Source organism: Corythoichthys intestinalis, chromosome 2 (genome assembly GCF_030265065.1).
Source record: "Corythoichthys intestinalis isolate RoL2023-P3 chromosome 2, ASM3026506v1, whole genome shotgun sequence".
NCBI lineage: Eukaryota > Metazoa > Chordata > Actinopteri > Syngnathiformes > Syngnathidae > Corythoichthys > Corythoichthys intestinalis.
Window position 1 is genome coordinate 35,077,797 of NC_080396.1, and position 25,558 is coordinate 35,103,354.

Sequence of the window (25,558 nt, forward strand, 5' to 3'; positions counted from 1 at the left end):
TGTGTGTGCGTGTTACCGCGGCCTATCAGGTTGTGAGTGTAGAACTCGGGGGTGGGTTTTTCACTGCACTCCTCTGAAGAGTCATGAATAATTCACCTCTGCAGAAAACTACTGGGGCAAACTGAGCAACGGAATGCAGGCTGGGTCCACCCAGATTGGGGGAGGGAAGGGGGCAGGGTGGCCCCAAGGCACTCAGCCTTCACAAGTCCAAAAAGAAGGTACAGTGCAAGGATGACACAGCATCAAGCCAAACTGCAGCTTTGGCCTCCTCCTTTAGTCCCCCCTCTCATCATCTCTGCAGCCATTTTGCACCAGTTCTTTTGTTCCTCACATCCCCTACAGTGTGGTTCCCAATTATAGTCCCTACATGCGCACACACGCGGCCATAGGTGTCCTCTCACAACACACAGTGAGGCTTTTATATAATTCAGAAGCCACGTGTTGGCAGAGCATGGCTAGACTGCCCAAAGACAGACGTCGCTCTCGCACTCATTCAAACAGGACAATGGACCCCAAAGGAACGTCTCGATGACAATTTCTCATTCAAGGTGACGTGACGCAAATCCAAATCTAAGATTGTGCATGAACTGTACATTCACATTGTCTGAATTGAGGCAGGTCTCTGCCGAGTCAGTACACGGAAGAAACAAATACAACCTTTCTTTATACATTGCCGTATAGTAAAAGTGAATTACTAGGCCTTTCTTGATTTCTGTGTTTACTGCATATATTACACACAAAGGTTTCAGTTCATCAAACCACTTTTAATTTCAGAGACAACCGAAGGCAAATATGTTAAAGGACCAAAAATCCAAACTTATCTGGCCCTATATGAAAAAGTAATTGCCCTCATTAAAACTAATAGGTTATGCCATATTTGGCAGCAATAATTGAAATCAAGCGTTTGCAATAATTGGTAGTGAGTATTTCACATTGTGATGGAAGAATTTTAGTCCACTATTCTTTGCAGAATTGTTTCAACTCTGCCATATTGGAGCGTTTTCTAGCATAAACTGCTCAATTAAGGTCACACCCCTGCATCTCAATTAGATTTAAAATCTAGGACTTTGACTTGGCCACACCAAAACCTTCATTTTCATTTTTTAAAAGCTATTTAGAGGTGGACTTGTTGGTGTGTTTCCGACATCTGTCCTGCTACGTCACCCAAGAGCCCTTGAATTTGAGCGCACAAACAGTTGGACCGACGGTCTACTTTAAGAATTTCTGGTAGACAACAGAATTCATTGTTCCATTATTCACCAGCACCTGAGGCAGCAAAGCAGCCCAACACCATCACACTGCTACCACCATGCTTCACTGTTGGCATATACTGTATACATATATATTTTTTTAATCAAATGGTGTGCCATTTTTACGCCAGATTTAACATGCTGCACGCCTTCTAAAAAGTTGTCAGTCAACAGAATGTTTTTCCCGAAAGTCATCAAAATGTGTATTGGCAAATGTGAAACAAGCCTTTATACTCGTTTTTTTTTTTTTAACAGCAGTGGTTTTTGCCTGAGAACTCTACCATGTATGCAGTCTTTGTCCAGTCTCTTACTTGTGGTAGTCATGAACACTAACCTTAACTAAGACCAGTGAGGCCTGCAGTTCTTTCGATGTTGTTCTTGCATCTTTTGTGACCTCCTGGATGAGTCATCGGTGCATTCTTTAAGACATTTTAGTTTTGTTGACCACTTCTAGGAAGGTTTACCACTGTTCTCAATGTTCTCTATTTGTGGATAATGGCTCTGACAGAGGTTCTCTGAAGCCCCAAAATCTTGGAAATGGCTTCGTTCCTTTTCCAGACTGATGGATTGCAATCAGTCATTTCTGTTTGAATTTGTTTGGATCGTGGCAATGAAGTGCTTGTTCTTAAGATCTTGTAGTCTATTGCCCTTCTTCTGACATGTTCTATTTTTAGGTGATTAACTGATTCAATAATTGTGGTAGCATGCAAGTTTGGGTGTGATCAGCGGAATTGAACTCAGGTCAGACAAAAATGTGGTTAGTAACAGTTACTTTTGATTTAACAAGGAGAGAAGGTACTTTTTCACATTAGGCCAGATAGATTTGTCGTTTTTCCCCCATTGGTAAATAAAATTATCATTTAGAAACTGCAATTTATATTTCCTTACGTTGTCTCGGTATGAAATTAAAATTTTTGAAATCTTTGTAATTGTTTGATGTATATGAAAAAAAAGAAGGGGGGCAAATACCTTTTCACGGCACTGTATAACGTTTTCAAAAAGACCCAGGTCCTGTACCAAACTGAAGTTAATGCAATAAAAATTGTTAATACTTTATCTTTTTATGTGGTTCACTTTTTTTTCTTTTTTGAAGTTTCATTCTGTTTGATGACCACGGTAGATGGTGGCAGTAAAATTGTGTCAGTAAAAATTCTTAATACAGTATCTTTTTATGCGGTTAACGTTTTTTCTTTTTTTTTTTTTTAAAGTTTAATTCTGTTTAATGACCACGGTAGATGGTGGCAGTAAAATTGTATTGTACTGTAATTTATTTCAAAGAAAGTATTTCAGATCACCCTATATTTTGCTAAAGATTATCAATAAAGTCGCAATCATCTTCAGTTGTGCTTTTTATGCGTAAGGCTTTTGCAACTGTGATGAAAATGAAAAAACTTTCATTGAGTCCGTTTTTTGTTTCACTCGAATCTAGCATTTAATAAGAACTAACAGAATAACTCCCACATTAAAAAACAAACAGCACAAAATATAAATCATTAGAAATATCATCTCTGTCATGTGCATGTTGACGAAAGCGTGCTCAGACGGTAAATTTGCATGCGGTCACACAAAGCATGAAAAATTAGCTGTGCGGTACAGCAAGAGGCACTCGGATTAGTTGGTGAGCGTATTAGTATTTTTCTTGACAAATATAAATTCCACACTGGATTAATGCATTTAAATATAAATCTCTTCCTGCCACAAAGTAAATGCTAATGCTAACAAATACCTCATTAACCTAAACATTTTTACATACTGTATTGTTGGACTATAAGTCGCACCTGAGTATAAGTCGCACCAGCCAAAAAATGCCCAATGAAAAGGAAAAAAAAAAACACACTAGTATATAAGTCGCACAGGGGGATTTTTGGGGGGAAATTTATTTGATAGAATCCAGCACCAAGAACAGACATGTCATCTTGAAAGGCATTTTAAAATACAATAGAGAACAACAGGCTGAATAGGTGTACGGTATGCTAATATTACATGACGCTAGAAGTTAGATCGGGCCTAAAAAAATCCAGCCCGACCCGGCCCGCCGATCAATTAACTTGATTTGCAGGTCCGAGCCCAAAAAAGCCCCGAAATTCTTTGTTTTATTTGTGAGGACTCAGGAGAAGGAGGAAATGCGGGGATGCGATGCGTGGTTGCGTTTTGTGTGATCACATTTGCGACGATGCCTGTGCATATATGCATTATGATAACAAATTAAAGCCTGTATTTTGTAACGAATTCTCCCAGGTAAACAAGACTAAGATTGATATTCAATAAACATTTTTATCTTTTATATTTGCGTGTCTTTTCTAAAAGGCGGATAGTGGATTTGACATTTATTTTAATCTCTTCGAGTTGACAGGAAAAAAACACAAGTTTTCTCAATGTTGAAATAGTCTACACATTTTTATGATTATCATAGATGCATTTACCTGACGAAATAACGCTGGAAAAGTTTGTTAAATATATTTCTCATATGAGACCAAAGCGCCAACATTCCTTTACATTCAGCGAAGCCGACACAGGTTTCTGTATAGCATCTTCAACAATTTGAGTCCTTTCCATACCCCACTCCTACCGCAGTTGTTTGCTTTTCAATTCCCCTGTCTTGTTTGTTTTTCACTCCTAGCTGCTGCATATCGAAAAGGAAATACCACGATGTGGACTCACAGAGAGCGCCAGGGTGGGAGGGGAAGATTGAAAGAGAACGGGGCCACATTGTTCACGTGCGCAGGCATGCACAGCGCCTTCTCTGTTTCATCCAAATTATTTATTTTATTGAACATCCATACATCGTTTTGGTATAAATATACGAATATATATTTATTCTTTAAAAAAGTTAGTAAGAGAGAGGTCCGGCCCTATCAGACCATAAATAATCACATATACAGTACGTCGCTCCAGAGTATAAGAGGCACCCTCTGCCAAACTATGAAAAAACTGCGACTTATAGTCCGAAAAATACGGCACTTGAAGCTAAACCAATATCTATTACGCAACAGCTATGGTTGCTGGATAAGATTTTGAAAAATCGAGCGAGAATGTGTGCCAGCGACGGGACAAATAACCGACAAGACACAAAATTTACATGACATTGTGGAAAGTTGACGCTTACCTGCTTTGACCTGCATCTAAACCAAAAGCATTTTGTTCCCCAAAAAAATCTGTTTTATCGGCTACCACTAGTCAAAATACACCATTGTTATTGAGGACTAACGAATAATTCTTTAATTTTTATTAATCACAGAGGGCTACCCTTTTGTCCAACCCCACCCTTTGTGTAAAACCAAAATTAAGATTACAACAGTAATCAACCAATAGTTATGCTTGATATCGTAGACCCTATTTCCTAGTTTGGACAAAACATTCACGTCCCTGCAAGAAAGAGGTTGGGACATTCATTCATAAACGCAAAACATAGTAAGAGCATTGAAACCATTTGACATACTTTTCACAGCAAGCCAATTTCCTCCTTTTTGGTAGGGAAGCCAGGATTTCAGAAACATTACCTACTAGAGGTGGGAATCTTTGGGTACCTAACGATTCGATTATGATTCAGAGGCTACGATTCCGTTATAAATCGATTATTAATGACTAGAGGTGTGGAAAATTTCCGATTCTTAGATTATTCGCGATTCGGCCGTGGAAGATTCGAGAACGATTCACAAACATCCAAATTCCGATCATTGAAATATGCCAAGTAAAGCGAAAGTACAACACACTCAGCGCGCCGCGCGGTCTTCGGCACAATGAAGAACGGAGCGAGAGTAGCTAAACATCATGCTTCTCATTACCCGGCCCCTCGGGTAATGCCAATGCTCAACTCTTGGCTGTAGCTCAACTCATGCCACGAGATAAAAAACACAACAACATACCTGACTGCTGCCGAAAAGCTGCTACAAAGTACGTCCACATAATGTTACGGTAGATATCATTTATATAGGACTAGATGCATTATAGATTCGATAGCGTTAGCAGCACATCTACAAAAAGCTAGATGCGGGCGTTAGTAAACGGCCGCCATCTTAAAGCAGTACACTTCCCTGCAAGGCTGTTGTAGCGAACCTTCCAAGCGAACCTAATTAACTTTTTATCTAAAATACTCCCAAATCGGAAAAATATTGACTTGAATCTATCTTTAAAATAGTTTTAAAACTTTCACATGTCGAAAGTAGACAAAAGGGAAATTATGGAATAACGGGAGCAATTTTAACAACTTTAACGGTTGATTCACAACATCAAATTAATTGAATGTAGTTTAAAGCTGCTGATACAGAATGGGGACTGGAGGTTTTTATTTACTGTTATTTTTGTATATTTGTTTACTGCTATATGTTAACTTGATACAGAAATAGTAGTTTGGTTTAGCCTGAGAGTATTTTTGAACAATTTTGGAACTAATGTACAAAACATTTTTAAAAAAAAAAAAAAAAAAAAAGGGAGGGGGGTGCATCAATAATCGTTTTATAATCGAATCGGAGCCTCTGAATCGTAATCGAATCGTTAGGTGCCCAAAGATTCCCAGCTCTATTAATGACGCCCCCCGCCACCCAAACTATTAGCTGCTTTTAATGTTTCGTACATTAGTTACAAAAATTCTACAAAAATCCTCTCAGGCTTAAATAAACTACTATTTCACTATCAAGTTAACAGTTCAAAACAGTAAATAAAATACTCAAGTCCCCATTCTGTATCAGCAGCTTGAAATTACATTCAAATAATTTAATGTTGGGAATCTATCGTTAAAGTTGGTAAAATTGCTCCCGTTATTCCATAATTTCCCTTCTGTCTACTTTCGACATGGGAAAGTCTTAAAACAGTTTTAAAGATAGATTGAAGTCCAGATTTTGCCGATTTAGGAGTATTTTAGATAAAAAGTTAATTAGGTTTGCTTGGAAGTTTCGTTACAAACTGCCCTTCAGGGAAGTCTACTGCTTTAAGATGGCGGCTGTTTACTAACGCTGGCAAGTCTGCCATTTCGCATCTAGTTCTTTATACATGAGAGATCTACCATAGCATTATGTGGGCGTTGTTTGTAGCGGCTGTCGGGAGCAGTCAGGTATTATGTTTTTTTTATCTAGCGGCATGAGTTAAGCCAGAGCAGTGAGTTGAGCTTTGTCATTACCCGGGTAGTGACAAGCACAATGTTTACTCTCGGTCCGTTCTTCATTGGGTCCCAAAGACTGCGTTGACTGTGTTTTGGTTCCGCTTTACTTGACATATTTCAATAATCGGAATTTGGAAGTTTGTGAATTGTTCTCGAATCTTCCACGGCCGAATCGCAAATAATCTAAGAATTGGAAATTTCGCACACCTCTATTGCCTATGTTTTTTTCTACTGCTGAAAAAGGTATCATCAATCTTTTCTTCCTGTTCAAAAAACTTCTATTCTTGTATTTGGTAGCGTAACTGACATACCTAATAACCTACTTTGCCAAAGCACTCTTAACATGTTTGAAATCAAGAGTTTTTATTTGTTAAGGAGTGGGGATGTACCAATCCGATCACATGATCGGAAATCCATTTTTCAGAGGATCGAATTTGGGTGAAAAGGATCGGGTTTTTAAAATATATTTAGGTTTTCTGCTTCATCCTCATACAGCCTCTCACTCTCCCTTCTGCTGCCTTGCTTGGTCAGCAGTGCACTGCAGTTTGGTAGTTAAAGTTAACGATTATTGACAGGTTTGTTGCTTTGATCTTGACAAAGAAGCTTGGTAACTCTACGATCAAAGGCTGTGACACAGATGTGTCAATCATCGTTTAGCTCGTTACACACTAGCGGTAGTGTACTGGCACCTCTGTGAAGTTGGCCTCCCATCAGATGCAAAGTTATAGAAAAATTATGTCAATTCGTTTGTGCGAGGTTTGCGCTAAAAAAAATTGTTTGTGCTGCTATCGTTTTTGAGATATACAATGGGGCAAATAAGTGTTTAGTCAACCACTAATTGTGCAAGTTCTCCCACTTGAAAATATTAGAGAGGCCTGTAATTGTCAACATGGTGAAACCTCAACCAAGAGAGACAGAATGTGGAGAAAAAAAAACAGAAAATCACATTGTTTGATTTTTAATAATTTATTTGGAAATCATGGTGGAAAATAAGTATTTGGTAAATACCAAAAGTTCATCTTAATACTTTGTTATGTACCCTTTGTTGGCAATAACGAAGGCCAAACGTTTTCTGTAACTCTTCACAAGCTTTTCACACACTGTTGCTGGTATTTTGGCCCATTCCTCCATGCAGAGCTCCTCTAGAGTGGGATGTTTTGGGGCTGTCGTTGGGCAACACGGACGTTCAACTCCCTCCGCAGATTTTCTATGGGGTTGAGACCTGGACACTGGCTAGGCCACTCCAGGACCTTGAAATGCTTCTTACAAAGCCACACCTTTGTTGCCCTGGCTGTGTGTTTGGGATCATTGTCATGCTGAAAGGCCCCTTCCACGTCTCATCTTCAATGCCTTTGGAAGGAGATTTTTACTCAAAATCTCTCGATACATGGCCCCATTCATTTTTTCCTTTACACAGATCAGTCGTCCTGGTCCCTTTGCAGAAAAACAGCCCCAAAGCATGATGTTTCCACCCCCATGCGTCACAGTGGGTATGGTGCAATACAGTATTCTTTTTCATCCAAACAAGAGAACCTGTGTTTCTACGAAAAAGTTCTATTTTGGTTTCATCTGACCATAACACATTCTCCCAGTCCTCTTCTGGATCATCCAAATGCTCTCTAGCAAACCTCAGACGGGCCTGGACGTGTACTTTCTTCAGCAGGGGGACACGCCTGGCAGTGCAGGATTTGAGTCCCAGGCGGCGCATTGTGTTACTGATAGTAGCCTTTGTTACTGTGGTCCCAGCTCTCTGTAGGTCATTCACTAGGTCCCCCCGTGTGGTTCTGGGATTTTTGCTCCCCGTTCTTGTTATCATTTAGACACCATGGGGTGAGGAGGGAGTTGAAAGTCCGTGTTGCCCAACGACAGCCCCAAAACATCACTGCGCTAGAGGAGATCTGCATGGAGGAATGGGCCAAAATACAAGCAACAGTGTGTGAAAAGCTTGTGAAGAGTTACAGAAAACGTTTGGCCTCCGTTATTGCCAACAAAGGGTACATAACAAAGTATTGAGATGAACTTTTGGTATAGACCAAATACTTATTTTCAACCATGATTTGCAAATAAAGTCTTTCAAAATCAAACAATGTTATTTTCTGTTTGTTTTTTTTTTTTCAAATTCTGTCTCTCATGGTTGAGGTTTGCCCATGTTGACAATTACAGGCCTCTCTAATATTTTCACGTGGGAGAGCTCGCACAATTAGTGGTTGACTAAATACTTATTTGCCTCACTGTATATACAATTCTTTTATAGGTCAATTTAAGGTCAACCAGCCCCCATTTTTGATTAAAAATGGCTTAAAATTGTGTCCGTCATTTCTGTTACATTTGTGCTGTAAAAATTTTCGTTTGTGCTGCTGTCATTTTATGGATATTGAGATATTAATTTCGAGTGATGACATCAATCACAGCAAATCCGTTGCAGCTGACAAAGCGTACCAACTCTCTCAGGGTGTGGTCTTTTTTTGCACATTAGCCGTGAACTAAAGAATGTTAGAAAAATAAAAAACCCAAATTCACAAGTTTGACGTTTTCTTCTACAGTATTTATTTTACAATTTAATAACAGCTGCTTTTTTAGTTTTAGCCAATAGAACAAACTTTCAAATGCTGTGATTAAAAATAAATAAATAAATAAAAAAAGACTTTTTGTTTCCTTTGTTCTACAAAACCCGTACAGAACCGTGACCCCAGTACCGTGATAGGCACCGAACCATGATTTGTGTGTATTGTTACACCCCTTAATGACAAGTTTAATTTTTTTCAAAACATAATACATCAAAATAAAAAATATAATAGTTTTAGCCACAGTCTCTTTATATTTCGGGGAACGTAAAAAAAAACAAAAAACAATTTAAATCAAGAAATGACGCCTATCCAAATTTGGGGCCTGGCTATTTTGACGTCGCCCTGTATACACAACTGTATTTGTGAATATATACATTATATGTACACTGGATACGGTTTTATGTTAATACACTTTCCACAAATAAAGTATGATAACAATCAAGAGTTTAAAAAAAAAAAAAAAGCATCCCTATCTCACTTTGGGAGACTTGGAAAAATCTTGTTGCATCGACATGATATGGGTCAAAATGAATAGAGAATAAGCAGAAGGACTAGATTTTTTTTTTTTTTACCTCTTCTTACACTTTTTGAGCATGTACACTATGTTTAGCGATGTTTTTTTTTTGCTTTCTACTTCCAACTCAACTTTATGTCTCAATATAAAAGGATCATGAGAATGCTTAGACTAAAAGCAGAATTTTGCTTTGAGCGGTCAACTATAAATAGGCAAGTGTTTCTGCTGATTAGACAGTTTTATTATTGAGCTGCAAGGATTCATGTGACTAAAAAGCAATATTGGTGCGAGAGCAAGCAGCAGAAGGCGTGACATGACAGCTGGTGGTGATGTTCTTAACATGCAAACACACACGCGCACACAAAATATAATTAGCAATGAATAGCTGTGGTGCTGCGATACCGAGGGTGGCAATTTAAGCCATCTGCTCTGATGATCTACTTTTCATTTAGGTGCTTCCGTGTGCAACGCAAAAGTGGACCAGGGACTGTTTCACATGGGCCAGTCATTGGTTTTATCATTTAGAAGAGTGCTTAACAAAATTGTATAAAACAATGACCCATGACTTCATAGCTTGGCAATAAAGCAGCAAACAATTTTTCGAGAATTGGATTAGTAAGGAATTCCTAGAGCTCAGAGAGGATTGTGACATGTAATTGCTTATTGCAACATGGTACTCTGTGGCTCAAGTGATTTTTGCTTTGTTTTGACAGAGCCAACAAATTTAATCTGCTTTTTTTCTTCGCTTCAGAGTGGGCACGTCAGATTCCAGTCACTCCCACGTGGTCTGAACTGTTAAAGTGTCAAATTGGGCAAATCCAACTGGGCATTTCCAAATTTATTCCACAGTCATGATGATTGTTTTGTCGGTGCCTGTCCGAATTTTATCAGCTGTACAAATGTCGAAGGAGCCTCATTAGCGGTTTCCTCTCACAATTACAATTACATTTCCTAAATCTTTGTTGGAATACGCATGTCAAGAAGTCGAGGATGGATAAAAAAAAAGTGCTTCCATTCTTGCATAGGACGTTAAAGTACTATTTGCAACCATAAAACGCTCAAGTAATTTAAACCTCGCTAGAGATAGGTTGTTTGAAAAATTGCTGCGGTAAAGGAAATAGCAATACTGTACATCTCCTTTCTGTTGGTAAACGTTGCTCAAGAGCAAGATTTCCCAAGTCCTTTCGCTTGGACAGGGTAGGAAAGTTTGAAGAGACCCTTTCTTTTTGTCGACTGATAAAATTTACTGCAAGCAATCTGAGAGGGCTTTGTCACAATATCACCACCTTAATATCAATGCCAGCATAGCAATCACAAGCCCAGAACCAGATTTCATCTATGGCGTTGCAGTCTGACTGCCAAAAAGTACAGGAAAAAATAGAAAATAGGAGTACATACTGCCACTTTACCCTATAGTACATTTCTTTTTCCACAGTCGGTGTGTAACAAACTGTTGCGTGGCGTCAGCATTGACCCGTTTACAACTTTGCGGTGTGCGCAAACCAGGAACACTATTAACCGAACCACAAACATGAATAAACCCTAATCGACTACACTGACCACTTACACATATTTTAATGTTTTCGGGAAATCAACACACCAAAAAGGCATTTTTTTTCTTGGGAGGTCGAGGGGGAGGCGGGCCCGCGGGAGAGCCCCGTGCTGTGGCGAAGCTTTCGTGTCTCCTTACCGCCCTATAGAAGTCTCCCCCAGCTCGGTTGTCATGGCAACAATTTAGAAGTCAAAGAGATGACTAAGGCAATTATGGCTAATGATTTTCAAGCTAAACCGTCGTAATGACGATATTATTTTCTCCGTAGTCACGTTGATGAATTATCACATGTTGTTTTCATACTCGTTAACTTTTCTCGAACTTCCTTGTCTGCACTGATCTGCACACCTCACAGGAAACCTTGTTTTTTTGTCTCATTGTACCCGAGACAATTCCAGCAGTCTCGCCACTGGGGCTGAAACTTTCTCTCCCTTTTTTTTCATATTGGATTTCACTTTCCATCAACTCCTCTAGTGACTTTCTTTTTCTTGAGTGGTCTTTTTCCCTGGTGCTTGGCCAGGTGCTGGGGGTTTCATAAACATATCGTCTTGTAGGATAACGTTAGGTGGGTACTGAGATACAAACAATCAATCAGCAGCAGTAATCAGGTTGCGCGCATTCATGTGGGATCGATCACGCAAACGAGGTGTGTTTATGCCCCATGGAGAGCAACAGCTGCTGCACAGACTGTAAAGGTTGTCTTTGATCAGGGTAGTGTGATGTCATAAAAACATCGCACCACTGGGAACGTGAAGTAAGATTTTTGTTTGTTTGTTTTTTTTTGTTTTTTTTAATTTTGATGGACGCATTAGTTTTACTGGCCCCACCAGGCCAGTAGTGGGAGAATTCTGGTGGCCCTGACGGTTTTAAAAGTACGTCCGGGCCACTGGGCCATTTATATTGTCGACCCCTGGAGGGCGATGGATTTTGGCCAAAAAAGGGGGGCATTACTGTCACCTTAAGGGTTGACGAGTTTTTTATACAGATTGAGGCACACGCAAGAGCAGAGGAGGTGGTAGGGGAAAGAGGCAGAGGTAGGTACCACCGAGCGTTTCAAGCCCCCACCAGCAGACAGAAGACAGGAGACAATTTCTCAAACATAAGTGAATGGTATAGGAACCATTGTGACTCTGTTTTTACCCAGAGAATGACCATAAAGCATGATTAAAAGCTCATGAAAGGGAAATTTACATGTGATGCCCCCATTTGAAAATAAATGACAGTGTCATTTTCCTTAGCAAAAATAATGGGCTTGTAAGTGGAAAAATTACACAATCTGGATGGATAAAGGCCTTATAAACACAACAACTGACAGCCAAAGATTAGTTTTGTTTTGTCTCAAGTCAAAAGTATTTTAAAGAAAGAAAAAAAACATTAAAACACCTCATGAAAAAGGAAACATTTTCAGAATTAGCATTTTAGATGAGACCAGGATACAAATAATCAGCGTTTAGACTGCATACATCATGGTTACCTTGAACGGGCAGCTCGTTTTTATACTGGGAAGATCTGGGGTCATGGTGCATTTACTAATCGTAGGTGAGCACCTCAAATGGCATTCGCTTCGACTTAACATTAGAGCACTTGAGTTGTGATTAAACCGCATTACAGAGTGTCCACTAGAGGGAGTTTTAGGATCTGTCACTGGGGAGGAATAATGCATCAAATTGCTTCCTCATCCATATCCACTTTTCAGCACACCACTTCGACCACTCCACATGACATCAGCACCAAATGAAGTCACCTAATGTGTGCCTTTTGCGAATCTTTGCCAATGCCTCTGAAGGACAAACCTTTCAGTTTTGTACACAAAAAAATACTGTCATATCGTATTTTTCATCTGAGACTGATCGCACACTTTAAGATATTTTTAAATCACAAATTCAATCATTTTGGCCTGGCATTTGACATCTTTGATCAGGAAATGGCAAAATTGTGATTTAAAAAAAAAAATTGACCAATAGTCCTTATGTGCGTACTAGGCGTGAGGAAATGTGCTGCTTATTTCTGAGATGTAGCTTGTATTCAGAAGGTGAGCCAGAATGTTAAAAGAGCAGCATATCTGAGCACAGGGCCCAGTCATGCTTACGATGGCCCCTTGTAAGCCTCCTGGGAGAAAAAAAGCCATGATAATCCAAGTCAAGCCTCCTACTTGCATTGAAATAATTGTTACTTCATAGTTGTGCACTAAAGTTGGTACCTAGACCGAGTGAGTCGGAAAGTACGAAATGATTTGTATTCTAGACAGTTTTGCAAATAGTAATAATAAATATCAACCATAATCAAGGGTACGTAAACTGTATAATATATGTTTACACGCAAAATAGAAAAAAAAAAAACCTGTATTGACGTAATATAGTGTACTTTGGTTGTAAAACGAGTGAGCACTGTTCGGTAAAGTTAGTTTTTAATTAATCATTGCAGCCCTACTGCACAAGTGCGCAGTGGTAAATTTGGACGCTTACTGGCTCTGCTTGACAGGCACACAGCAGACTGCATTGAACTGGTTTGTGTGGTTTACCTGTAGCTCGCACCAGGCAACCTCCACCCAGGTTTCCGTATCCAAGCCTTTGTAGACGGTCTTAAAGGAGCCCCTCCCAAGCTCGATGTCAAATTTGAGGAAGCGTCCCCCTGGGGAGGTGGAAACGGCCTTCATCCCCGCCTCTTCCTCGGTCTCCTCACTCGCTGCCTTGATGGTGCTTTTACCGCCATCAGTGCACGTGGCGTTAAGTGCATCTCCTCTGCTCTTCGCCTTTTCCTCATCAATTCTGGTGCTTTCTTTCACGTCATGTTTTGGCCCACCGTGACTTTCGGTGCCAACGTCCTCCTGTATGCCACCACTCGCACCTCGCTTCCTGCCAGCTACCGTTTGCGGGCGATCACATTCCGAGGCCTCTGAGGCCTGCTCATCTGTGTCTGAGAACCACAGGCTTCTCCTGATGAAACGCTGCCGTGTAATCTTCTGATAAGTAGAAGAAGGGTCACTGCCACCTTTCGCCACCAAGCCGATGAGGCGTGCATTGTCTGTGGCGTCACACGTGCTTATTTGCAGTTCATTCTGCGAAACAGGCGGACAGTTGGCTTGCGGGCACTCCTCCGTGTTAAGATGAGCATCGTTCTCCATGCCGATTCAAGACTCGTGTCACTTAGGTTTGTAAGTCACACTTGCCATGGACGGGCTTGCCAACGGGCAGCACAGACGAACACTAGCAACTTCAGCTCGGTCACGCAGGTAGCCAGTCGACACTTCAACAGCACTGGCATGGATGGAACACATGAGATTCAATCCAAGTACTTGTTCTGTAAAAGAAATGTGCACAGAATATTGTCAGTCAGAATACGTAACTTGGAAGTCTCATTATCAAATAATAGTGTAATAAAGCACGTTAATGAATGAAACACGATTTCAAATAGTAATTCCCAACTAGTAAATCATGTGACTTATTAATAGGTGCGCCATGGAAATGATCCCATTTCATTGAATTGAGATGAAAATTATTTAGGCCTACCAATAACGTACAGTGGGGCAAATAAGTATTTAGTCAACCACTAATTGTGCAAGTTCTCCCACTTGAAAATATTAGAGAGGCCTGTAATTGTGGGTAATAATGGGTAAACCTCAACCATGAGAGACAGAATGTGGAAAAAATAACTGAAAATGACATTTTTTTTATTTTTAAAGAATTTATTTGCAAATCACGGTGGAAAATAAGTATTTGGTCAATACCAAAAGTTCATCTCAATACTTTGTTATGTACTCTTTGTTGGCAATAACGGAGGCCAAACATTTTCTGTAACTGTTCACAAGGTTTTCACACACTGTTGCCGGTATTTTGGCCCATTCCTCCATGCAAATCTCTTCTAGATTTTCTATGGGGTTGAGATCTGGAGACTGGCTAGGCCACTCCAAGACCTTGAAATGCTGCTTATGAAGCCACTCCTTTGTTGCCCTGGCTGTGTGTTTGGGATCATTGTCATGCTGAAAGACCCAGCCACGTCTCATCTTCAATGCCCTTGCTGATGGAAGGAGATTTTCACTCAAAATCTCTCGATACATGGCCCCATTTATTCTTTCCTTTACACAGATCAGTCGTCCTGGTCCCTTTGCAGAAAAACAGCCCCAAAGCATGATGTTTCCACCCCCATGTTTCACAGTGGATATGGTGTTCTCCGGGTGCAATTCAGTATTCTTTCTCCTCCAAACATGAGGACCTGTGTTTCTACCAAAAAGTTCTATTTTGGTTTCATCTGACCATAACATATTCTCCAAGTCCTCTTCTGGATCATCCAAATGCTCTCTAGCGAACCGCAGGCGGGCCTGGACATATACTTTCTTCAGCAGGCGGACACATCTGCCAGTACAGGATTTGAGTCCCTGGCGGCACATTGTGTTACTGATAGTAGCCTGTGTTACTGTGGTCCCAGCTCTCTGTATGGTCATTCACTAGGTCCCCCCGTATGGTTCTGGGATTTTTGCTCACCGTTCTTGTTATCATTTTGACGCCACAGAGTGAGATTGAGCGTTTTACCTATTGCAGATTCAGTCTTCCCAGCCTTGTGCAGGTCTACAATTTTGTCTCTGGTGTCCTTCGACAGCTCTTTGGTCTTGGCCATAGTGGAGTTTGGAGTGTGACTGACTGAGGGTTGTGGACAGTGTCTTTTATACCGATAATGAGTTAAAACACGTGCCATTAATACAGGTAACGAGTGGAGCCTCGTTAGACCTCGTTAGAAGAAGTTAGACTCTTTGACAGCCAGAAATCTTGCTTGTTTGTAGGTGACCAAATACTTATTTTCCACTCTAATTTGGAAATAAATTCTTTAAAATCAAACAATGTGATTATCTGGGTTTTTTTCCACATTCTGTCTCTCATGGTTGAGGTTTACCCATGTTGACAATTACAGGCCTCACTAATCTTTTCAAGTAGGAGAACTTGCACAATTGGTGGTTGACTAAATACTTATTTGCCCCACTGTACATCCATCTGTGCCAGCAATTAGGGGTGTAAATCATCAAATTCAAGATTAGTGCTGCAGCTATCGATTATTTTAGTAGTCGATTAATCGATGAACTCGTTAGTTCGAATAATTGAGTAATCGGATAACAAACATAAAAACGTAAAATACCTGAGCCGAGCCTCAAACAGTATAAATGAAATAAATAAATGACGATCTAAGTACAACAAAAAAACAATTGGCTAACTTACATAGCAAAGGTCCGGTAGCTTAAATGCTATAAATGCTCACGTTTTTTTACAATGCGCTTAACAAATGGTTCAAACACATATTCCCACAAAAAATGGCTAAATATACCACTAAACTAAATTGCAAATGCATAAAAAAACATTAGCTCAAACAAAAACTTAGCTTATGTTGGTCTTAAGTGGGAGCAGTCTGATTCTGCCATGTGAAATGAGTGTCATATTCACTGTTGTCACTAAAGGGCAGTGTACCCATCCAAATCAATAAAACTAAATGCAAACACTTTCAAAACAAACCATTACTACACCTCTTTAATTAAACGAATACTCGAGAAAGCAAAATATCATTCAAAGCTTTTTTCTAATCGAATTTCTCGAGTTAATCGATTAATCGTTGCAGCACTATTCATAATGATACAATATTGTATCAATTCTTCGGACAACAATATGATATCTGCCTAAATTCCAAAGAAATAGATTTGATTTAAGGTCCTCTGATAAATTATGTACCCATTTAAAACAATAAGTTAAATTTCAACTAAAGTAATACAAAACGATTTTGATGTTTGTTTGTTTGTTTGTTTTTATTATGTGGCTGAATTATTTTTACATTGAATGAAAAAAACGTTTTTTTTAACAAAATTTCCTATCTACACGATGACAGGGCATATCATTCACAAGCACTAACTAAATTATTTGACATTGTACAGACGTTTAGCAGTACTATACCTAGAGCTTGTGAAAAAGGTGTCATTTCAATCCAGTACAAATTTAGATATGGCGGAAAACACAGACAAGGCTGAAAAAGCAGTTTCTGCTCTTGCACCCCTCTTTAAAATAAACTGCTGTATTTTAAGCCAAAAGAACTGTTGTGTTTGATAGAACAATATGTCTATATGCTGCCATAGTGGATTCATTCCGAACTATTTTTAATTTGTCGTTCTACCATGGAAACCCTTGTTTACAGAAGTTGCGCAAACGCTATTGTTTCAACCTAAATTATTCACTCGCATATTTTAAACTTTTAAACAAATTACGTCACAATGAAAAAAATGGCATCTGTAAAAAAGTCACAGATATCTACCTCATAACTATCGCTTGATCATATTTTTTCGTTACTGTCGCATTTTCCCCAATATTTTAGATGATAAATAATCGATCCAAACAAAGAAAAATTGAACAAAAAACTTTAAAAGGGTAAATAAATGAAAAAGAACATCTCAACCACTCCTTGATGTCTGCGATTTCTGCATCGGGACCCTTGTTATATTATTATGTTTCACCCATAAAATCCCCGAAAAATCCCGCTGTGGCCATTCACATCTGTGTCTTGACACTCGATGATACATGCTACATAGTTTTTTGATTGAAACAAGGTAAGTACGCGATAATATCTCATTAAAATCATGGTGTCTTTAATTCTGCTCTTGCGTGCTCTCACCTCCAGTTCGGGTTTTGCAGTTTAATTTTTTTTTTTTTAAATGCCCTCCTGTTCAAACTTTTGCTTCCCCCAGAAAATTGAGATTTTAAGCTTTCCAGTGATGTATCCCACATGCATATACGACAATTTTGAAATCTGGCCAAATTGGGGGTCTCAGAACGGAACTTCAAATCACCTGAGTGTTTTCCGCCATATATCACTTTGCTACCACCCAGAGTGTCGAATGTAACCATTTTATAGTCTTGAATGGTACAGTAAAAAGCTTTTCATGTAAAAAATCTTAATGTGGCTGAATTTCCAAAAATCAATTGGCCTCATTTTTTTTTATTTGATGGACATTTCTTCTCATTGTAGTGAATAATACACAACTAGAAAGAAAAAATACATTTGAAGACAGAATTTGGATGTGAGGCTAATATTAATGAAGAGGGTGTTATACTGGAGAAATATGTTCTCCAAGTACTATCATACTCATTCAGATTTAATTGCAATAGCATAGAAGGCCCAGATGTGCCCAAACAAACTGACAAAAATGACATTTCTTATTATTGGAAATTAAGGTAACATTATTCAGTGTTTGAATATGAACCGCTTGCATGGAAAAGAAACAATAAATAAATCCCTAGAGACAGATTCTGTAGTAATATTTTGGATTGAGCATGTGCAGTATGTCAATATTAACTAATTTAAAAAGGAGATAACAGCTACAGAACAAATCTAATCATTCTTGAACACTCAAAACTATCTGTGAAGTGAAAAAGTAAAAAGAGCCAATGTCCTTGTCAAGTGGAGTCCGAGAATGACAAAGTGAGCCACAGAGTCATGCGCATACAGATTGTAGTCTCCAACAATGCTCAATGATTGTTATGTTTGTAGCTTTGGAAAAAGAGTTTGGTAAGATGATGAACACAGGCATTTTCTTTTAGCAAATTAAAGGCCACACGGAGTGACGGGGCATCACTTGCCAGAAGTTTGTGATGATGACGACTGAGATTATATTATTAGCATATCGAACTGGCGATTGAACATAATTTTGGGGTGCTGCTGCCTTAATGTTGTGTGGACTGCAGCAGTTTACAATACCATGGCGTGAGCAATTATTATAAATCAGTATGGCAGATGCCTGGTGCCAACTTTTGTTTGGAAACAAGTCTGCTTGTTATAGAATAGATTGTTGCAATTGAAAATTAATGGCAATTTCATTTTCCTGAGCAAAACTACTGAGTGAAAAAGGCTAGAGGTCCTTTACATAATAACATAGGCGTAGTTTGACTTTTGGGGCAGGGGGGCACAACATGTTGATGACCCGGAAACGCAGTGTCAGCAATAAAATTAACTTACAAGAATATTTATAATAATTGACAAAGTTCACAATGAGCGTTTTTTTGTTTCTCATCATTCTCGAGGGGAATTCTAAACCAGGCTGCTTAGGCAATACTTTTCGCCAAGATCGTCATCCATTGAATATTGTACGTCCACCGATGTCGTGCCAATGTAGTTACCCCGGTCAAAAATTTTATCCCCTGGGCGGAGCCATATGGAGGTAGATTTGTGAAGAAAAAAAATTGCTTCAATAATTTCAACCAAAAAAATGTGACTTCAATCAAAAATAAATGTATTTGAATGCAAAAATAATATTGAAACTCAAAAAAACTTTAAAAAAAAATATGCATGTGAAAGCTTTTTTTTTTTTTGATTGAAGTCAATATTTTTTTTTATTGAAGCAACTTTTTTGATTGAAGTAATGTTGACTTGTGTTTGCTTAAAAAAATATAGATTTTCAAAAAGAAAATCACTTCAATCAAAAAAAATAAAAATTTCAATCAAAAAGTTTTTGAATGCGAAAAAATATTTGGGATTGAAAATGTTGATTTGAACACTTAATTTTTAATTCACATAGTTTTCTTTGAATGCAATCCTTTTTGTGTTAGGATATTTGTGTCTAAATCATTTAATCCCCCAAAAAATATTTTAAAAAATATTTAAAATAATATATATAAAAAAATATTAAAGTAAAAAAAATATTTTGAATCAAAGAAAAAAAATGTTTAAATTTTTTTTTAATTATATGCAAAGCAAATGACCGTCCAAGGTGCTCAAAAAATAATTTTGACCCATAATAGAAATATCTTTTTTTGTTCATTTCATTCATTTTTGTTGCAGTTATATTGCTTTACAACTTGTTTCTACAGTGGGACAAATAAGTATTTAGTCAACCACTAATTGTGCAAGTTCTCCCACTTGAAAATATTAGAGAGGCCTGTAATTGTCAACATGGGTAAACCTCAACCATGAGAGACAGAATGTGGAAAAAAAACTGAAAATGACATTTTTTTTATTTTTAAAGAATTTATTTGAAAATCATGGTGGAAAATAAGTAATTGGTCAACACCAAAAGTTCATCTCAACATTTTGTTATGTACCCTTTGTTGGCAATAACGGAGGCCAAACGTTTTCTGTAACTCTGCACAAGCTTTTCACACAGTGTTGCTGGTATTTTGGCCCATTCCTCCATGCAGATCTCCTCTAGAACAGGGGTTTTCAACCCAGTCCTCAAGGCACACTGTGGGTCCTGGTTTTTGTTCCAGCCGATCCAGCAGAGACAGTTGAACCAATGAGGCTTCTGCTAAAACAAGCCACACCTGACTGCAATCAACTGATTGCACTTGTAAAACACCAGATTGGGGAAAAAGTGTTGTCATCTTGTTTGGTAAGAATGAAATCCTGCACCCACAGTGTGCCTTAGTGGAATAGGTTGGGAACCCCTGCTCTAGAACAGTGATGTTTTGGGGCTGTCATTGGGCAACACGGACTTTCAACTCCCTCCACAGATTTCCTATGGGGTTGACATCTGGAGACTGGCTAGGCCACTCCAGGACCTTGAAATGCTTCTTACGAAGCCACTCCTTTGTTGCCTTGGCTGTGTGTTTGGGATCATTGTCATGCTGAAAGATCCAGCCACATCTCATCTTCAATGCCCTTGCTAATGGAAGGAGATTTTCACTCAAAATCTCTCGATACATGGCCCCATTCATTCTTTCCTTTACACAGATCAGTCGTCCTGGTCCCTTTGCAGAAAAACAGCCCCAAAGCATGATGTTTCCACCCCATGCTTCACAGTGGATATGGTGTTCTTCAGATGCAATTCAGTATTCTTTCTCCTCCAAACACGAGAACCTGTGTTTCTACCAAAAAGTTCTATTTTTGTTTCATCTGACCATAACACATTCTCCCTATCCTCTTCTGGATCATCCAAATGCTCTCTAGCGAACCGCAGACTGGCCTGGACGTGCACTTTCTTCAGAAGGGGGACACGTCTGGCAATGCAGGATTTGAGTCTGGCAGCGCATTGTGTTACTGATAGTAGCCTTTGTTACTGTGGTCCCAGCTCTCTGTAGGTCATTCACTAGGTCTCCCCGTGTGGTTCTGGGATTTCTGCACACTGTTCTTGTTATCATTTTGACGCCACGGGGTGAGATCTTGCATGGAGCCCCAGATCGAAGGAGATTATCAATTGTCTTGTATGTCTTCCACTTTCTAATAATTGCTCCAACAGCTGATTTCTTTACACCAAGCGTTTTGTCTATTGCGGATTCAGTCTTCCCAGCCTGGTGCAGGTCTACAATTTTGTCTCTGGTGTCCTTCGACAGCTCTTTGGTCTTGGCCATAGTGGAGTTTGGAGTGTGACTGACTGAGGTTGAGGACAGGTGTCTTTTATACCGATAAAGAGTTTAAACAGGTGCCATTAATTAACGAGTGGAGGCTCGTTAGACCTCGTTAGAAGAGGTTAGACTTCTTTGACAGCCAGAAATCTTGCTTGTTTGTAGGTGACCAAATACTTATTTTCCACTCTAATTTGGAAATAAATTCTTTAAAATTCAAACAATGTGATTTTCTGTCCCTCCCCCCCACACACACACATTCTGTCTCTCATGGTTAAGGTTTACCCATGTTGACAATTACAGGCCTCACTAATCTTTTCAAGTAGGAGAACCTGCACAATTTGTGGTTGACTAAATACTTATTTGCCCCACTGTGTGTGTGTATATATATATATATATATATATATATATATATGAAAGTGAATTACATACACTGACACTTTTCGGCCTCCAGGGGGGCCTAGCAACCCTGCCCCCCCCCCCTTAAAATCCGCTTATGCTCCAATAAAAATGTATAGTACAGAAAAAAAAAAGTTGAAAAACAACCGGTTTCAAGGACTAAATGCAAATGTCTGCACTAAAAAGTTACAAATTTTGCATAAGCAAACGTCCAATCCATTTTAACTGAAAGGGCTGGCAGACTAGTCTTAGTTTCTTACCTCTCTTTGACATTATATAATAACTGCGCTTCAAACTGTTTTATCTACTAGAAATACATACAATGTTTGTTTCCTCTATCTGTGCCAGTTACGTATTAGACAAGTGGTGGACAAGTAGACAAGTGACGTGTGTAGCAAGCTAGCCATTTTTAGTGGCAAATTTGTCTGCTCTGCTATTGACATTTTTCTTTCCAATGTTGCATTTGTGCCTTAATTGGCTCAATTTGTGTAGGGAACGAAAACGGAATGTAGAAGCCACGAGGAGAAAGAATGAGCAATGAGCAACGAACGGCATTTGCAACGTTGACGAATGTGGCCATGACTTACCTCGGCAAAAAGAAGAGCTTTTAGCGGATGCTAACGGCGGGCGGTACCATCATCATCACCACCACCACCATCCTCATCCTCCTCAACATCAGCGAAGCCAACAAAAGGCAAATTAACCAGTTAATTGCAACCGAATGTGCGATTTAAAAGGCCACGCATCCTCTTGTTTTTTTTTTGTTTTTTTTTTGGGCGTCTACGTAGGTAGCTTCAAGTGTGTTTCAATCCCGGAGCGAACAGGCGTGTCACCCACGGAGAAGGAAAAACGGAAAGGCTCATTTTGGATGCATCAACTAATGGTCCTCCTCGGCAAATCTCTAGTCCTCCTCCCCGGCCGCTTTGGCAAACATCGACGCTTTCAATGCCGATACACGACGTGTCCGTTGAGAAATGTACTTCTCGTCATCTCTCTGAGGTCGTTGAGGTTCAGCGGCGACGGCGTGAGAATCGAAGCCGACCGGTGCCCACGTTCGTTGGGCTCCGCGGCCGGCCACGCCCCTGCTAACCAGGGGATCAGTCGACCAATCAGGTGCGCCACAACGCACACGAGGAGAGACAACAAAAATGAGCGGACCCCTGAGCCAAAGCCCTTACAAACTGTTCATGTTCCTCAGTAAATATATTTATTTACTTGCAAATATTTACATACGCATAAGCAAACAAAAGAAAAACACATTCCATTAACCAGTGCTTAATTTGTAAATCATAAGGTACCGGAACGCAAAGTGCACATGACAGCGCCGGATGACGAGACGGGCACAGTTTCCGGAACATACGCAGAAAATGGTGCTGAAAACAACACGCAAATTCAATTTCAGATAATATCCATGGTATAAATGTTAGGCTATAGACCCTACCCACCGACGTCACAAAATCACGTGCTCGCTGTATGGTTCCGCCCCCTTGTCCGTCATTTTGTGTCTGTATTATCAATGGTCTCAATTGATCGAGCAATTTATAATGCATTTCGTGGAAGACCCGGTGCTTTCGGATGCCGTAAACTCACTTGATGCGTTGCATAAAAGGCGTTATGTGGAAAAGCTTCAGTTTATCCATTCGCCAGATCCATATTTGATGCCTAAATCGATGTTTTTCGACCTGCTGTCTCCGCCGTATTTGCCTGACATCTGCTAGCTACCCTGATATGTACAACTATCTTGTCCACACAAAATCAGCCTATTCTCACGAAAGTTTGAAAAACTTTAAGAGCTTGGAGGCTTATAAATACTTCGTTGCTGGTTGGGTGAAACAGGTCCTCGTCCACGAAAATTCGGCAGGAATCTGTCTTGTGCTTGGAAAGGTGAGTTACGAAATTTTCAATTCAAAATCTTTTGTTCTTGCTAACATCCACTGTCAAGTCTAATGTATTTCATGTCATTTGTCAATGGAGCTAGGGCTTTTAATGTTTATATGGTTTAGCGATAGCACTCTCACTACATACATACGTGAATGTTGTCGGCGATTAGCCTAGCAATGATCTTAATTGTGGTTGTCAGCCCAAAACCCTCTAAATATATATTAAATGCATCTTACCAGATATAAAATGACTACTACATAATCTGTGGTAATCGTTTGGAGCCCAGTTTTCTCGTCGAATTGCAGCAGCCCATCTCGCTCTCTTCTCTCCGGGTCTCTCGGAATCCGGTAGAACTTCAAGTCTCTCCGTCTTCTCCGTCTATCTTCTCTGTTATTGCAACCGACCGCCACACACGCCTTCACCATTTTGATTATTAATGTTAACGAGCAGAAAAACACGTCGTAAATAGGAGGAATGTACGTAGCCGTAACAGGTAAACATGATGTGTTGACGGACAATTGGGCGGCACCAGTCAGGAGGAAGGAGTTGTGACGTCACGTGGGTAGGGTCTATACTCTGCACCGAACAGGCAATAGCCCACATAACTACAGGTGGGACTTACAGTAGCGTACAGTCTAACCTGTAAAACATTAAAAAAAAAAAAATCTGAAATTACAATAAATAACACAAACCCATTCTTTTGCGAGTTTCATTCCCCCCCCGTCTTCTGTGGCCCCAAAGTTCCCACCGCCTTACAAATTGCGCAGCCCAAACCAGAATTTTCCATAAGGGTACTGGCCTGTTGCTCCTGCTGTTGGTGGTCTACCTGGCTGACGGCTGGCGCTGTAGCTGGCCCCCACTCCAGGTGGCGCTCAACCTGACCAACTGCTGCCACGGTAGCAGCCTCCTGCCCCGGCTTGGCTGGCTATCCGTGAACCTGGTCAGCTGCTGCGGTGCTAGCCTCAAGCTGCACCCGGTCCTGCCCGTTAGCATGATCGCTGCAGCTGCCGTCATCGCCGGTTGTTGCTTTTCTGATTCGTTTTGAACCATCTTCCTTCTTTTTGAAAAAAAGACAGTAAATGCAACTGTATTTTGGCATTTTGAAATGCCGTTTGATCCTCGCGGCTTGCTCCTCAGATGCCGCAATTTTTTTTTTTTTTTTAAATGTCAGGGGTGTGATTTGTTGGTCCAGCTTTTCAGTGCATCAACAAATCTCTCACTCTTTCAAATGACGTTAAATTTTTATAACCGTCATGCAATTCTTGGGATTTGTTCTGTAAATGAATTTATGCATATTATTTTATTTTATACTGTAATGTCCGTATCTATGCATGGTCCCTTTAAGGGACGCCGGGACTGGAGAGTTGTGAGGTAGTAGGAAGCGAGGGGGAGACGGGCGAGAAGCAAATGTTAGCGGTCGAATGTGGCGGCAGTCTGCTGTTTTGTTGTTTTCCTATTGTTGCCATAATAAAGTGGAGAAAGCCATCAACGACTCCTCTCCTTCGTTCCCCTAATTTAGGACTCTTACAATATATTTTTTAAAAAACGTTTTTATATTATTATTATTTTCTATACACGAGAGGTGCCGGATCTGCCCAAATAAGTCCCGGAACACAGGGAGGCCAAAATCAAGATCCGGCACAAATTAACCCCTGCTATTAACCCTTTAGAGGGCACTCATTTAAACCTTTCAGGGACAGTGGACCCGGACTGTTCAGGGGACAGTCATTCAAAAGTTGAAACTGCAGAGGGCAAGTGAATGTTTTTGGTCATTTAAAAAAATAAATATGAGCAATTATTGTTATACGTTTTTAATTACTAACCATTATTGCATCCATCTATACATTTTCAACAGAAGTTATCCTTGTCAAGGTTGGGGGATGCTGGAGCCTATCCCAGCAGACTTTGGACAAAGGACGGGCTACACTCTAAATTGGTCACCAGTCAGTAATAGGACACACCCAGAGACAGACAACCGTTATTCTGTTTTACC

At 39.8% G+C, this 25,558-nt stretch overlaps 1 protein-coding gene across 10 annotated transcripts in view; it reads right to left on the reverse strand.

Moving 5' to 3' along the window:
- LOC130932043 (serine/threonine-protein kinase WNK2) overlaps positions 1 to 22,778 on the reverse strand; it is an 81,713-nt gene extending 58,935 nt beyond the window's left edge. For 6 of the 10 annotated variants that reach the window (XM_057861423.1, XM_057861414.1, XM_057861456.1 and 3 more), the window contains exons 1-2: positions 22,272 to 22,778; positions 13,503 to 14,281 (exon numbers count right to left, since the gene is read on the reverse strand). In XM_057861423.1, coding sequence (XP_057717406.1) covers positions 13,503 to 14,105 — 603 coding nt within the window. In that variant the 5' untranslated portion in view covers positions 14,106 to 14,281; positions 22,272 to 22,778. The remainder of the gene's footprint in view (positions 1 to 13,502; positions 14,282 to 22,271) is intronic. The other 4 variants (XM_057861462.1, XM_057861479.1, XM_057861471.1 and 1 more) reach the window with 1 other exon arrangement.
- Between the last annotated feature and the right edge of the window lie 2,780 nt (positions 22,779 to 25,558).